The sequence below is a fragment of the Heptranchias perlo genome, chromosome 16 (genome assembly GCF_035084215.1).
Source record: "Heptranchias perlo isolate sHepPer1 chromosome 16, sHepPer1.hap1, whole genome shotgun sequence".
Classification (NCBI taxonomy): Eukaryota; Metazoa; Chordata; class Chondrichthyes; order Hexanchiformes; family Hexanchidae; genus Heptranchias; species Heptranchias perlo.
In genome coordinates this window covers 33,076,418-33,092,969 of record NC_090340.1, presented here as the reverse complement: position 1 = coordinate 33,092,969, position 16,552 = coordinate 33,076,418, and the positions used below count along the sequence as shown (strand labels likewise).

Here is a 16,552-nt window from a genome sequence, read left to right as displayed (position 1 = left end):
ATCAGACAGGAAGACTTTTTTGAGGGGAGAAGTATTTTATTTTTATGTAATTTATTGAATTTGTGCGTAGGCGAGGAGGTTGTAAACTTATTAGAACATAAGAAATAGGAGGAGGAGGAGGCCATATGGTTCCACGAGCCTGCTCCGCCATTCAACACGAGCATGGCTAATCTTCTACTTCAACTCCACTTTCCTGCCCTATCCCTATATCCCTTGATTCCTTTAGTGTCCAAAAATCTATCGATCTCAATCTTGAATATACTCAAAAACTGAGCATCCACAGCCCTTTGGGGTAGAGAATACCAAAGATTCATAACCCTCTGAGTGAAGTAATTTTTCCTCATCTCGGTTCTAAATGGCCGACCTCTTATCGAGACTATGACCCCTAGTTCTAGACTCCAGCCAGGGGAAGCAGCCTCTCAGCATCTACCCTGTCAAGCTCTCTAAGAATTTTATACGTTTTAATGAGATCACCTCTCATTTTTCTAAACTCCAGAGAATATAGGCCCATTTTACTCAATCTCTCCTCATAAGATAACCCTCTCATTCCAGGAATCAATCTAGTGAACCTTCGTTGCATCCCCTCTAAGACAAGTATATCCTTTCTTAGGTAAGGAGACCATAACTGTACACAGTATTACAGATGTGGTCTCACCAGAGCCCTATGTAATTTCAGTAAGACCTCCTTACTCTTATACTCCAACCCAATTGCAATAAAGGCTAACATACCATTACCTTCCTAATTGCTTGCTGTACCTGCATGTTAACTTTTTGTGATTTGTGTACAAGGACATCCAAATCCCTCTGAATACCAACATTTCTTAGTCTCTCACCTTTTAAAAAATATTCTGCTTTGCTTTTCTTCCTACCAAAGTGGATAATTTCACATTTCTCCACATTATACTCCATCTACCACTTTCTCGCCCACTCACTTAATCTGTCCATATCCCTTTTCAGTCTCTTTGCGTTCTCCTCAAAGCTTGCTTTGTATTGTCTGCAAACTTGGATACATTACACTCGGTCCCCTTATCTAAATCATTGATATATATTGTAAACAGCTGAGGCCCAAGCAGTGATCCTTGCGGCACCCCGCTAGTTACAACCTGCCAACCCGAAAATGACCCGTTTATTCCTACTCTCTCCTTTCTGTCTGTTAACTAATCTTCAATCCACGCTAATATATTATCCCCAATCCCATGAGCCCTAATCTTTCGTAACAACCTCTTGTGTGACACCTTATCCAAATTCCCTTTGAAAATCCAAATAAACTACATCCACTGGTTCCCCCTTATCTTCCCTGCTAGTTCAATCATTTCAGTCCCAGGACATTGCTGCAGGAGTTCCTCAGGGCAGTGTACTGGGCCCAACCATCTTCAGCTGCTTCATCAATGACCTTCCCTCCATCATAAGGTCAGAAATGGGGATGTTCGCTGATGATTGCACAGTGTTCAGTTCCATTCGCAACCCCTCAGATAATGAAGCTGTCCGTGCCCGTGTGCAGCAAGACCTGGACAACACCCAGCCTTGGGCTGATAAGTGGCAACTGACATTTGCGTCAGACAAGTGGCAGGCGATGACCATTTCCAACAAGAGAGAGTCTAACCACCTCCCCTTGACATTCAACGGCATTACCATCGCCGAATGCCCCACCATCAACATCCTGGGGGTCACCATTGACCAGAAACTTAACTGGACCAGCTATGGAAATATTGTGGCTACAAGAGCAGGTCAGAGGCTGGGTATTCTGCGACGAGTGACTCACCTCCTGACTCCCCAAAGCCTTTCCACCATCTACAAGGCACAAGTCAGGAGTGTGATGGAATAATCTCCACTTGCCTGGATGAGTGCAGCTCCAACAACACAAGAAGCTCAACACCATCCAGGATAAAGCAGCCCGCTTGATTGGCACCCCATCCACCACCCGAAACATTCACACCCTTCACCACCGGCGCACTGTGGCTGCAGTGTGTACCATCCACAGGATGCACTGCAGCAACTTGCCAAGGCTTCTTTGACAGCACCTCCCAAACCCGTGACCTTTACCATCTAGAAGGACAAGAGCAGCAGGCACATGGGAACAACACCACCTGCACGTTCCCCTCCAAGTCACACACCATCGCGACTTGGCAGTTCCTTCATCACCACTGGGTCAAAATCCTGGAACTCCCTTCCTAACAGCACTGTGGGAGAACCTTCAACACACGGACTGCAGTGGTTCAAGAAGGCGGCTCACCACCACCTTCTCAAGGGCAATTAGGGATGGGCAATAAATGCTGGCATTGCCAGCGACGCCTACATCCCATGATTGAATTTAAAAAAAGTTACACCCTCAAAAAACTAATAGATTTGTCAAACACTATTTCCCTTTCATAAAACCTCGTTGACTTTACCTAATATTATGACTTTCGAAGTGTCCTCAATAATAGAATCTAGCATTTTCCCTACTACTGATGTCAGGGCTAACTGGCCTATAGTTCCCTGTTTTCTCTCTCCCTCCTTTCTTGAATAGCGGGGTTACATTTGCTACCTTCAAATCCACAAGGACCGTTCTTGAATCTAGGGAATTCTGGAAGATCAAAACCAGTGCATCCACTATCTCTGCAGCCACCACTTGTAAAACCCCAGGATGTAGGCCGTCAGGTCCAGGGAATTTATCGGCTTTTAGTCCAATTAATTTTTCCAGCACTATTTCCTCACTAATCATAATTACTTCAAGTTCTTCTCTATCATTAGACCATTGGTTCCCCACTATTTCCGGTATGGATTTTGTATCTTCTACTGTGAAGACAGATACAAAATATTTGTTTAACGTCTCTGCCATTTCCTTACTCCCCGTTATAATTCTTCCTGTCTCTGCCTCTAAGGCACTCACATTCACTTTCACTAATCTCTTTTTATGTACTTGTAGAAGCTCTTACAATCTGTTTTTATATTTCTTGCTCGTTTAGTCACAGATTCATTTTTCTCCCTCCTTTATATCAATTTCTTGGTCATCCTTTGCTGATTTCTAAAACCCTCCCAATCCTCAGGCTTGCTACTCTTTTTGGCAACATTGTAAGCATCTTTCTAATCTAATACTATCTTTAACTTCTCTAGTTAGCCATGGTTGGATCACATTTCCCATGGAGATTTTATGTAAGGGTCTAATATGAATTGTTTATTCATAACAGAAACCTTAGTGCTTGTGGAGGATACGATGTTTGTGATGAGATGGTGAAGCAAGATGTTATGACCCCCCTTATTGCACTGTTGCGGGAGGTAAGCTCTTTGTGTAAAATGTAAATCCATAGGCTCACGTTTCATTTTTTTTTGGTAATTGCTTTCCTTTGGCGTCTTCCTACCCTATGCGGTTTGTTGGTATCTGAGTATATGTGAAGAGTAGCTCTTGAACCTATACCAGTGCTGTTAATGTAACCAGCTGCTCAGAGAGAGGGAAAAGCAGCCAGGGTAGCCCCTCTCTCTGGAAATACCTGGTATCCCCACATTGGCACAATTGAGAATGGGAACTGTACTTATGGGGAATTGTTGGAGTGAATCATTCTATGGCTCAGATGTATGAACTCCACGGCATCATGCTACTTTTAAAATTTGTGCTCTTCAAGTATGTGCTGAGAAAAACATTGCTTCGTTCAAACCCACTGAGCTATTTCTGTTGTTCCTTGGTTACAGTGTTGTACAGGATTAGATGCAAGTGTGGTCATTCCACGAAAACAGAAAGGTGCAGATAAAAACTATGTGGAGGATATAGCCAATGAGGCCGTCCACCTTCTCTGGAATTTGTGGTAAGTTTACTTTTCATAAAACGCAAGAACTTTCAGAGTAACTAACTGTAGGCTGCCATTTTTAATGCAGGCTTTCTTGAGAGCTCTTAATAAAATTTGCACTGCAAAATCGTTAATCGCTTTTAAGATTAATTTTGTGGAAAACATCGATTTTGTAAGAAATCAAACCAAAGTGTTCATTCCACCCCTGCAGCGTTGTGCATTCTAATAAATTCTTTAGTAGGTAGCAAAATACTGCAGATAGATTTCCTGAGCCCTCGCCAGTGGCAAGGTACTTGGCTCACTAAGGGGGTAGATCAGAAAATTGTGGATAGAAAGTTGTGAGCAGCACACCCATAATTTTCAAAACCGGACGTGTGGACCAGGTATCTCGATGGGTGAAAACTTGGAACATCTATCTCAGGATGTTGGATTGTTTTATTGGTTCTGCTCAAAACAGCCTAGTGGAATAGTTGAGTAATACCTAAAGTTAGACATTGATGTATGCTGTTCTAACACAGCAGCCATAAAAATTGTAGCTTCCTATCAGGTTGCCAACTAACATAATTGTCCATCAAGCATCAGCTAGGAATTGTTGCTTCTGTAATAAGATAGTTGCTCCCAAAATGCCTTTCATTTTTACAAATTAATGTAAACATGGTTTTCTGCAGACTGCACTGGCATTTCATAGAATCATAGAAGTTACAACATGGAAACAGGCCCTTCGGCCCAACATGTCCATGTCGCCCAGTTTATACCACTAAGCTAGTCCCAATTGCCTGCACTTGGCCCATATCCCTCTATACCCATCTTACCCATGTAACTGTCCAAATGCTTTTTAAAAGACAAAATTGTACCCGCCTCTACTACTGCCTCTGGCAGCTCGTTCCAGACACTCACCACCCTTTGAGTGAAAAAATTGCCCCTCTGGACCCTTTTGTATCTCTCCCCTCTCACCTTAAATCTATGTCCCCTCGTTATAGACTCCCCTACCTTTGGGAAAAGATTTTGACTATCTACCTTATCTATGCCCCTCATTATTTTATAGACTTCTATAAGATCACCCCTTAACCTCCTACTCTCCAGGGAAAAAAGTCCCAGTCTGTCTAACCTCTCCCTGTAAGTCAAACCATCAAGTCCCAGTAGCATCCTAGTAAATCTTTTCTGCACTCTTTCTAGTTTAATAATATCCTTTCTATAATCGGGTGACCAGAACTGTACACAGTACTCCAAGTGTGGCCTCACCAATGCCCTGTACAACTTCAACAAGACATCCCAACTCCTGCATTCAATGTTCTGACCAATGAAACCAAGCATGCCGAATGCCTTCTTCACCACCCTATCCACCTGTGACTCCACTTTCAAGGAGCTATGAATCTGTACTCCCAGATCTCTTTGTTCTATAACTCTCCCCAACGCCCTACCATTAACAGAGTAGGTCCTGGCCCGATTCGATCTACCAAAATGCATCACCTCACATTTATCTAAATTAAACTCCATCTGCCATTCATCGGCCCACTGGCCCAATTGATCAAGATCCCGTTGCAATCCTAGATAACCTTCTTCACTGTCCACAATGCCACCAATCTTGGTGTCATCTGCAAACTTACTAACCATGCCTCCTAAATTCTCATCCAAATCATTAATATAAATAACAAATAACAGCGGACCCAGCACCGATCCCTGAGGCACACCGCTGGACACAGGCATCCAGTTTGAAAAACAACCCTCTACAACCACCCTCTGTCTTCTGTCGTCAAGCCAATTTTGTATCCAATTGGCTACCTCACCTTGGATCCCATGAGATTTAACCTTATGTAACAACCTACCATGCGGTACCTTGTCAAATGCTTTGCTGAAGTCCATGTAGACCACGTCTACTGCACAGCCCTCATCTATCTTCTTGGTTACCCCTTCAAAAAACTCAATCAAATTCGTGAGACATGATTTTCCTCTCACAAAACCATGCTGACTGTTCCTAATTAGTCCCTGCCTCTCCAAATGCCTGTAGATCCTGTCTCTCAGAATACCCTCTAACAACTTACCCACTACAGATGTCAGGCTCACTGGTCTGTAATTCCCAGGCTTTTCCCTGCCGCCCTTCTTAAACAAAGGCACAACATTTGCTACCCTCCAATCTTCAGGCACCTCACCTGTAGCGGTGGATGATTCAAATATCTCTGCTAGGGGACCTGCAATTTCCTCCCTAACCTCCCATAACGTCCTGGGATACATTTCATCAGGTCCCGGAGATTTATCTACCTTGATGCGCGTTAAGACTTCCAGCACCTCCCTCTCTGTAATATGTACACTCCTCAAGACATCACTATTTATTTCCCCAAGTTCCCTAACATCCATGCCTTTCTCAACCGTAAATACCGATGTGAAATATTCATTCAGGATCTCACCCATTTCTTGTGGTTCCGCACATAGATGACCTTGTTGATCCTTAAGAGGCCCTACTCTCTCCCTAGTTACCCTTTTGCCCTTTATGTATTTGTAGAAGCTCTTTGGATTCACCTTTGCCTGATCTGCCAAAGCAATCTCATATCCCCTTTTTGCCCTCCTGATTTCTCTCTTAACTCTACTCCGGCAATCTCTATACTCTTCAAGGGATCCACTTGATCCCAGCTGCCTATGCATGTCATATGCCTCCTTCTTTTTGACTAGTGCCTCAATCTCCCGAGTCATCCAAGGTTCCCTACTTCTACCAGCCTTGCCCTTCACTTTATAAGGAATGTGCTTACCCTGAACCCTGGTTAACACACTTTTGAAAGCCTCCCACTTACCAGACGTCCCTTTGCCTGCCAACAGACTCTCCCAATCAACTTCTGAAAGTTCCTGTCTAATACCATCAAAATTGGCCTTTCCCCAATTTAGAATTTTAACTTTTGGGCCAGACCTATCCTCCATAGCTATCTTAAAACTAATGGAATTATGATCACTGGTCCCAAAGTGATCCCTCACTAACACTTCTGTCACCTGCCCTTCCTTATTTCCCAAGAGGAGGTCAAGTTTTGCCCCCTCTCTAGTCGGGCCATCCACATACTGAATGAGAAATTCCTCCTGAATACACTCAACAAATTTCTCTCCATCCAAGCCCCTAATGCTATGGCTGTCCCAGTCAATGTTGGGAAAGTTAAAGTCCCCTACTATTACCACCCTATTTTTCTTGCAGCTGTCTGTAATCTCCTTACATATTTGCTCCTCAATTTCCCGTTGACTATTTGGGGGTCTGTAGTACAATCCTATCAAAGTGATCTCTCCCTTCTTATTTTTCAGTTCTACCCATATAGACTCAGTGGGCGAACCCTCGGATATATCCCCTCTCACTACTGCCGTGATGTTCTCCCTAATCAAGAACGCAACTCCCCCTCCTCTCTTACCTCCTGCTCTATCTTTCCTATAGCATCTGTACATGTTAGTACATGTGCAGTGTTTCCCAGGGAAATCTGCCCGACGGAAAAGGTGTCTAATTCTGTAAATCTAGATTGATTCGGTGAATAGTTTGTATACAGACATGAAGGGGTCTTAGCGCGATAAACTAAACAAGTGTACAGTAACTGTCAAGAAGAAATGGGTTGATTGGCATTTTCTCTTGTTTTCTTAGTGAGAGCAGCAGCAGGGCAGTGTCCGTCTTTAACAAAGAAGGCTTGTTGGATGTCTGCATTCAGTGCTTGAGACAGTTTGACACCAATGTAGAACTAGCCATTTCTGCAGGTGAGTAATCTCCATTGAAAGGATTTAGTGTGTTATGTGCATGTTGGATTTATGGTAACATTTTACAATATGACTCACTTCATATTGTAGTTTAAATGAAAAGAATTATTATAGGGAGTTCCATCAGCAACCTTTAGTAAAATGTGAACTGTTTTAAAGTTGAACTGTTTGTTTCATTATTTTCTGTCTTTTTTAATGTTTTAATGATGGATCCTGATGACCTCATTAGGAGCACAGACAGTGTGCAAATTAATAATTAAAATCATTGACCCAGAGCTGAGTGGGACATAAATTAAAAGCAGAGAATTGTATAGAACCGGAAAAGATAATTTCAGTCCGTTTTGCCAGCTCAGACTTCAAAAATACAATATGCTGTTCACTACTCATATCTCTACATTGATTTTTCACCAATCCAACTCCCACTTGAAACTTCTTACGTTATCAGCCTCATTGCATCCCAGGGCAGTGCATTCTAAACACTAGCTTGCTGTTGTATCTGATCTGTCCATTTGCCTTCCTTCTTCTGAACTTCATCCATGCCCCCTTATTGTCATTCATGGGGCCATGGTAAACAGTTTCTAAGTGTCAATACCCTTAAGGATCTTGAATACACCAATAAGATCCACTCTCAATCTTTATCATAAACAAACTCAGCTTTTGGAGTGTCTCCTTGCAGCTCAGATGTCTGCTGCCAGGTATCAGATGGGTAGCTTTTTGCTGCATCTTTTCCAGTGTTATGATTTGTTCCTATAATATGGTGACTAGAATTGGAGAGGAGTTCAGATATGTGTTTTGGCATTTATACTGTGCTTTATGCTGTCAAAAATTAATGACCACGGTCTGTATGGCTTCTTATTGATTGGGTGAACTCATGGAACCACCTCTTTTGTAGTTTTCTTCATACTATTCTAATGCCAATTCTATTCATGCTTTTAACTACTTGTATATGCTTGTTTTGTTTAATTGAGACCAGAAAGCTATAGGTCAAGGCTGTTGATAGAAAAGCGCAGAGTTAATTAGCATTGTGAAGTCACAACATAAGTTTTTGTGTTTTGCATGTATTGACATTGAGGCTTCGTGCAGCACTCGGTAGCTCCCTTGGATCACTGTCGACATTAGTGACTTGCCTCTTTATGTGCAGTTAAGTATAACTACACCAGTGATGTGAAAGAAAGAAGAAAGACTTCCATTTTTAATGCATTCTCATGTCTTTTAGAAACATCCCAAAGCATTTCACGTTCAACTAATTACCTTTGAAAAACGCTCTTAAAATGTAGGCAAATGCAATAACCTTTTTACATATAGCAAAAGATCCCAAAATCAGCAATGAGATGAATGACCAATTAATCTGTTTTTGATGGTTGAGGGAGGAACGTTAGTTAGCTCATTTGGGAGAGCTCCCGGCTATGCGAATAATGCTGTCTGAACCACTGGAACAGGTGGACAGGGCTTCAGTTTCACTTCTGCTCCAAAGAACTATATCTGACAAAGCAGCACTCCCTCAGTACTGCACTGAAGTGTTAGCCTAGATTATGTACCTGAACCCATAACCTTCTGACTCAGGCAAGAATGCTCCCAACGGTGTCAAGCTGACACTTAATATATGCAAAGGAGATAGACTGTGAAACTTTTAAATCCCCGAACAGGAGCACTGCATATGCACAACGTGTGGTTAGGGTTTATTTTTCCTTTTTGTACTTGAGACAAATTTGCATTTGAATGCTTGATGAATGAATTCTGGGATGATTTGTAAGGGGGGAGCGCCTTACTGAAACTGCCTTGGGGAATACTATTCACTTATTTTCCTAGGTATCTGTTTGATTGCCTGATTACGGTGTGCCAAATGGCCTCATATGAATAGTCAGTGCCTGATGACAGCAGTAATATATCTTCCACATTGTCCATGTTGAAAAATGAGGTGGTTGGTTTAATAAATGACAGTACAATTGTGTATCGCTCTAGTTATTTTAGCTGAAATAGAGCCCAAAAGAGAAATCACACTCAAACATATAAAGATCTTTGTTGAAAAGATGGAAAATGTTTTGAGTACTAGTTCATACTATACGCTAACCAATTAAATTCTAATATGACCAATCTGCTTTGCACTTGATAGCTATTAGTATCAGCCGTGGCTCTCTGGTAGCATTCTCGCTTCCAAGTCAGAAGTGGGTTCAAGACCCGCTCCAGAGACTTGAGCCCATAATCCAGGGCGACGCTTCAGTGCAGGACTGAGGGAGTGCAGCACAGTCAGAGGTGCAGTCTTTCGAATGAGACTTCAAACCAAGGCCCCATCTCCCTCTCAGGTAGTCATAAAAGATCCCATGGCACTATCCGAAGAGGAACGGGAGTTCTCCCAGTGTCCTGGTCAACGTTTATCCCTCAACCAGCATCACTAAAACAGATTATCGAGCCATTATCACGACCTATTTGTGGGACTTTGCTGTGATCACATTGGCTTCCGCGTTTCCTCCAACAGTGACTACGTTTCAAAAGTACATGATTGGCTGTAAAGCACTTTGGGGTGTCCGGAGGCCATGAAAGGCGCTACATAAATGCAAGTCTTTTTCTTTTACAGGGCACTGTGTCCAAGGCACTCTGCACAAATGACCACCACATGTACACAAATTAGATTTATTTCATAGATTTGGACTTTCGTTAGAAACACTGTTCAAATGTAGTCTCTGTATTTGAAGTGGTCAGAAGAGTGTTATGTTTTACATTTTCTTTCAGTACTCTCATCTGATTCATGAGATTGCATTTTTTAATATTTGTTACAAATTAAAAATGTTGAATTTACATTGACATAGATTCAAACATTATTAAAAACCAAGCACTGACATTAGTGTTAAATCTCACTTTTAAAGATTTTCCAAAATCAGTCTGTTTTCTTGAAACCTTTGTAAATTCTGCCTCCTATTTTTCTAAGCCTAACCTTGGCATCTGCACAAATCTCAGGTAGGCAAGATGTGAGCTTATGAGCACAAATTCTGTCCGTGCTGCTCTTTTGGTTTGATGGGAAGTGCACCCTTAGTGTTGGAACAAGAAATCTGGCACCAACCAATCATTCCTGTTTGCATTGACCATTCAAACCTTCACCACAATCCTAGAGAGAATCCAAATATAAATGTTAAAGTGTGATTTGAGCTGTTTTTGTAATTAAAAGGGCGTGGCTATAGAATTTACGGGAGAATTCAGAGACCAAAGAAGGCACACTCATTAGCTAGAATTCTGGAAATTTGCAACCTTAAGTTGAAGTCTAAACTTTGAAACTGAGCTCACAAACAAACCTGTAAAAGAGATTACAGGTAAACAGGCAATGTGATTTGTATTTTAAATATTGTCAGTATTAGAATTGCTTGTAAGTAGTTTAATTCTACTGGATCAGTTCTTTAAAAATATTTAGTGCCACCGAAGCTTGCACAGTTTATTACAGAAGTATCTGTCCATTGACGGCTGCTAGTTGCCTCAGAGAAAAGTACGTAAGCAAATTGTAGCTGAAGATAAGTGATTTCTTTCACAACTGGGACAATTTCTTTTCAAAATGGGTTGCTCCTGCAGTATTCAAGATGTTATTCAAAGCATTTTGGCTCTCCGTGTTCCTTCAAACTTATTCTTCAATGGCTCATACCAGTAAGCTGAGGTAACCCCTTTGGAAAATGGGATCCTTCTTGAATGGAAGATGTTAATTCAGGTCAAATATATAAAGTTGCTAGCAGATCGCCCATGACTTTTCTCCTGGGTAGTCTGATCCTGGAGAATGTTTGTGATCATTGCTAACCTGTGCTTTTAAGACCACTGCTCAATTACTCGCTGTGCGAATCCAGCTAATTTTAGCTGCTTGTAAATTCTTCAAGTGAACTTGAGGTTAGTATATTGCTTGTAAGTTTCAAGCTGTACAATTGCTTTCACTTTCTCATTAAAGTTATTTTGCATCTATAACAAAAGTGTCACAGATTGCATGCTAAAAGCAAGACTTTTATTTATATACGAGTAAGTGTCCCATGGTGATGCTCTCAATCAAAGGTTATGGTGTGGGTGGGGTGGGAAACTGGGGGAGGGGTGCACATTTCCAATTTTAAAGAGTTCGGAAAGAAGTTCATATGAGACCTCCCCAGAGACCGTGTTTTTTTGATTATTTCCTGGAATATGAATAAGTCTGTTTTCCTTACCCACTGCAGACGGATGGAGACCACAGCTGGATAAATCTGTATTGTACGAACAATTATTTTCAAATTTTTAGTGTAAACAAAAAAGGTAGGTGCTCTAACTATTCAGAATAAATTACAAAATGTGAAGATTCCACATTGAAATTGATATTTTAAAACATTCTTGAATATAATAGCCTAAATTATATTTTTGAAGAAAATTAGCTCAGTAAAAGCATTCATACATTACCTTGAGATTATTGACTGAGGACTGGGAAGGAACAGCTAACAAAATGTATGACTGCATTCATAAACAAATTATATAAATAATTATATCCTAGTATATACATTGTTTTTCCTCTCAAATTACCATGCTTTACACTGCTTTCATATTTCATACAGAAAAAACATTTATTTCTACCTTTAAAACTCCAAATTTATTTCCTGTTTTGTATAATTTTCTATCGCTTGGAAGTGAGGTGAGGGGGGCCAGCATAGGTGCTGGCACATTCAGTGAATGACACATCTTGCTGCTGTTAAAAATGTCTCTGGGTAGAATCTCCACTAGTTTTGCACTCAGATTCCAATGCAATCAGCCAAACCAGTGCAAAAGATCGGGGAATTTTAAACGTAAGTGAGTTATGCCCAAAACCACATGCATTCATGTTATATGTGATCTTTTACGTTGGTTTGAGATTCAATTTGCCCGGATCATGCCCTGCCCTTGAAACTGGACATGCCCCAAGGTCGACATTGCAAGATTCCGCCAATTGCACTGGTTAGGGAAGGCTCCATTGCGTTCAAGTTCTTAGGCGCATGGAAACTAGTAGGCATGTTTTAAAAGTTTTTACATATCAAAAAATATTTAATTTAGTAAGAAACTGACTCGTGTCCACCAATGAAACTAGTAAATGGTTCAATAATAGTTTTTTTTTAAACGTCATTTTCAGTGATTTTAAAATCAGGTTATTCGCAGGTGGACAGAGACACAAGTGATCAGAGATGGCCTTATCTGTGATTGACACGATGGGAGTAGAGAGGCCATGTGAGATGGCAAAGTCGAGGGGCTGGCCTCTTATTAAAGATGGTTATTTTTGTGATAAACCCATTTTCATTTGTATTACTAAAACGGCACCAGGTTACCACATTGAACATTTTTTAATGCAAATAAAAAAGATACGATTACATTCTATTACGCTGCTCAATTGTGCTGGTTCATGGAAGGTTTTAAGTTTGTGATTATGCAAATACATTTTAGTGGAAACTTGAACTGTAACCTAACCAGTGCAATTTCGACTGCATTTTGGGTGCAGTTTCCCAATTGTGCCCAAAGTGGAAACTTTACCCCAAAGAATGTATCTTGGATGAAGTTCAAAAGTTCATGATTTATGTTGCTTTGAGATTGTTTGCTTTTATTCTCTACATGTATACATTCTCTCCCTCCGTATAAATTCCCCTACCCATATTCATGGCCAGCCCCTCGACTTTGCCATCTCACATGGCCTCTCTACTCCCATCGTGTCAATCACAGATAAGGCCATCTCTGATCACTTGTGTCTCTGTCCACTCCCATCCCCACTCTCTTCTGTGTCCGCCCCTGAGAAAAAACTCTTCCCCCAAGTCACTTACAACGGCACTTTCAAATTCCCAACTGTCCAGCCTTTGACCTTCAATTCACCATGACATTTCAGCTACCGATCTGCTCAATCACACCTCACCTCCACCTTTGATGCCCTTGTCCCCGTTAAAACCTTTACTCTCTCTCACCCTGGTCATTCACCCTGATACAGCTCTCACCTCTGCTCCCTCAAGTCCAAGGGATGCAGACTTGAATGTTTATGGCGGACAAGTGGTTTACTATTCATTGCCAGATCTGTCTGGACCACATAAAGCACTATCGGTTGCTGCTCTTCTCACTGTTCCAGGATCCTGGAATGCAAAGATAGCCTCCAGCGTCTCTTCACTACAAACCGTCTTCTTAAACCCCTCTCCCCTGCCCCCTCCCCCTCACCTGACAACAAGAAGTGTGAGGTTCTCATGGACTTCTTTGTCACTAAGATTGAGACCATCAGTTCAGCTGCCTCTGCCACTTCCTTCCCTTCCCCAAGCCCACCAAGCAAAACTTCCCCTAAGATTCCCCCCTGCCCAAGCCTTGAACTTGCATCTTTCTGTAGTTTCTCTCCTAGCTCCCCTCATACCCTCCCCGAGCTCATCTTGTCCATGAGACCCACCTCCTACTCCCTCGACCCTATTTCCACCAAACCGCTGGCCACCCAACTTCCTTTCCTGGCTCTTCTGTTAGCTGATATTGTTAATGGTTCCCTCTCGGGTACAAATCTGCCGTCATCACCCCCCTCCTCAAAAAACCCACCCTTGACTGCTCTGTCCTTGCAATGGCTTCTCTTCCTGCTCCCGTGCCATTACCTCTGGAGTCTCCCAAGGATCTATCCTTGGCCTTCTCCTATTTCTTATCTATATACTGCCCCTCGGTGACATCAACCGAAAACACGACAGGTTCCACGTGTACGCTGACGACACCCAGCTCTACCTCCCCACCACCTCTCTCAACCCTTCCACTGCTTGTCTGACATCCAATACTGGATGAGCAGAAATTTCCTCCAACTAAATATTGGGAAGACCGAAGCCATTGTCTTCGGTCCCTGCCACAAACTCCGTTCCCTAGCCACTGTCTGAGGCTGATCCAGACTGTTTGCAACCTTGCCATCCTATTTGACCCTGAGATGAACTTCCGACCCCATATCCACTCCATCACCAAGACCACCTACTTCCACTTCTGTAACATCACTCGTCTCCGCCCCTGCCTCAGTTCATCTGCTGAAGCCCTTATTGATGTCTTTGTTACCTCTCGACTTGACTATGCCATAAACTTGAGCTCATCCGAAACTCTGCTGCCCATTTCCTTACTTGCACCAAGTCCCGTTCACCCATCACCCCTTTGCTTGCTGACCTACATTGGCTCCTGGTTTGGCAAAGCCTCGATTTTAAAATTCTCATCCTTATTTTCAAACCCCTCCATGGCCTTGCCCCTCCCTATCTCTCTAACTTCCTCCAGCCCTACAATCCTCTGAGATCTCTGCGCCTCTCCAACTCTGGCCTCTTGCGCATCCCCGATTTTAATCACAGCAACATTGGCGACCGTGCCTTCAGCTGCCTTGGCCCTAAGCTCTGGAATTCTCTCCCTGAACCCCTCTGCCTCTCTACCTCTCTCTCCTCCTTTAAGATGCTCCTTAAATCCTACCTCTTTGACCAAGCTTCTGATCACCTGTCCTATTATCTCCTTATGTGGCTTGGTGTAAAATTTTGTTTGATAACGCTCCTGTGAAGTGCCTTGGGACGTTTTACTACGTTAAAGGAACTATATAAATGCAAGTTGTTATGGATCTTACCAAATGTTTCTCCTTGAATGCAGCTGGTTTTATTTATAGATGTGTTATAAAGGGGGGAGGGGGGGGGAAGCATTGCTAGCAATATCCGCTAAAGTGCTATGTAAGAAATTGAAATGCGACCTGGTCAGATTTGGTGCCACCTAGTGGTGTAATGCATAATACATTTCTGAAAGTTGTCCATACTTGAAATGGATTCATTCTGGTTTCTGAATTTAACAGCTTAAGAGAGCAATAACAATTAATAGTGGAAAAATAAATACCGAAAGTCTGCAAGATATTATGAGTACTTTTTGCTTTAGTTCAGGTGATTATTTAGAGTGTGAAGATATAAAGACTTGATTTACATGTTTGAGATATCACAACAAGCTGTCTTTGATATTGTGGACATGATGTTGTGATGTCAGCCAAGACAACATCCTTAGAGCATATCCGCTCTTTATCATTGGTGTCTGTGAAATCTGTTTGTTTTGACACTAATTACTGACTGTTTATTTTCTCGGTCTCTGCTAGGTGTTTGCCAAATTTTAACAAATACTTGTGTGGAAGGAACGTTGCTTCCGATTGTCTAAACAGAAAAGCAGGCACACTCTTGGGGTGGGGGTGGGAGGGGGGGTTGGGGTGGTGAAAGGAATCAACTCCAGTGTTCTCCGAAGGAAGTAGAGACTGCTTTATTTTTGAAGTATTGTTATTAGTTTGTTTTAAAAAAACAAACACACAGGAGTGATCTGTGGATATGTGATTATGTTGTTACCTTCTATTAATCATAAAATATATACAGTTTCAACTCAGATATGGGCTTAATATCTTTCATATGTTGTTGTGACGATTAATGAACCACCAGTTGTTTGGATTGCATTTCTAGGTCAACCTGAATCTGAATTCCCAAGTGCAGCTACCTAAAATACATTTCAGCTTTTTTATGATTTCAGCAGGCCACTGTAGAACAAGATCCAACTTCCTATCTTAATTACAAGTCAGTTAATTGGTTATGTATTGCACAAACCACTGACAGAAACCTCAAAATACCCAGTGCTGGTGGTGATGCTGTTCACCTTCAGGCCCACTATTGCTGTTACCAGGTAATCTAGGTTTGGCATCACTGTCACAAGCTGTGCCTGATTGAAATTTTAAAAAAAATGTCAAACATCTATGCAGATTTTTAAAAGTACTTTGCATATATTATGTAAAACGAGAACTTAGGAGTGAGATACAGTGCTGTAATTCAGTCTGTAGGTACAGATGACATTTACAAACAGTTGAAGCTGCATTCTTGTGATTTACAATACTTGAATCAGAGTTATAATTCCCCCAGATAAATTAGTTTTAAATGTATAGCTTCATTTACAAAGGAAGTGAATAACTTTAAACCATTAGATTTCAGAAATAGTATAGTTGCTTTAGTTCAGGTGTCCTCATTACATATTATTTGTGGATTTGTATGTTCACAGAACATTTTCTACCAGCCTCAGCTCAATCAAATGTGAGCAGATAATCATTGAAGAGCCATTGCTGGCTGAGG

The 16,552-nt window shown here is 41.7% G+C and overlaps 1 protein-coding gene across 2 annotated transcripts in view; it reads left to right on the top strand.

Moving 5' to 3' along the window:
• The window catches only part of heatr3 (HEAT repeat containing 3), a 35,874-nt gene that overhangs the window by 5,052 nt on the left and 14,270 nt on the right, over nt 1-16,552 (top strand). For both annotated transcript variants that reach the window (XM_067997476.1, XM_067997475.1), the window contains exons 3-5: nt 3,171-3,258; nt 3,670-3,782; nt 7,372-7,481. In XM_067997476.1, the coding sequence (XP_067853577.1) occupies nt 3,171-3,258; nt 3,670-3,782; nt 7,372-7,481 (311 nt within the window). The remainder of the gene's footprint in view (nt 1-3,170; nt 3,259-3,669; nt 3,783-7,371; nt 7,482-16,552) is intronic.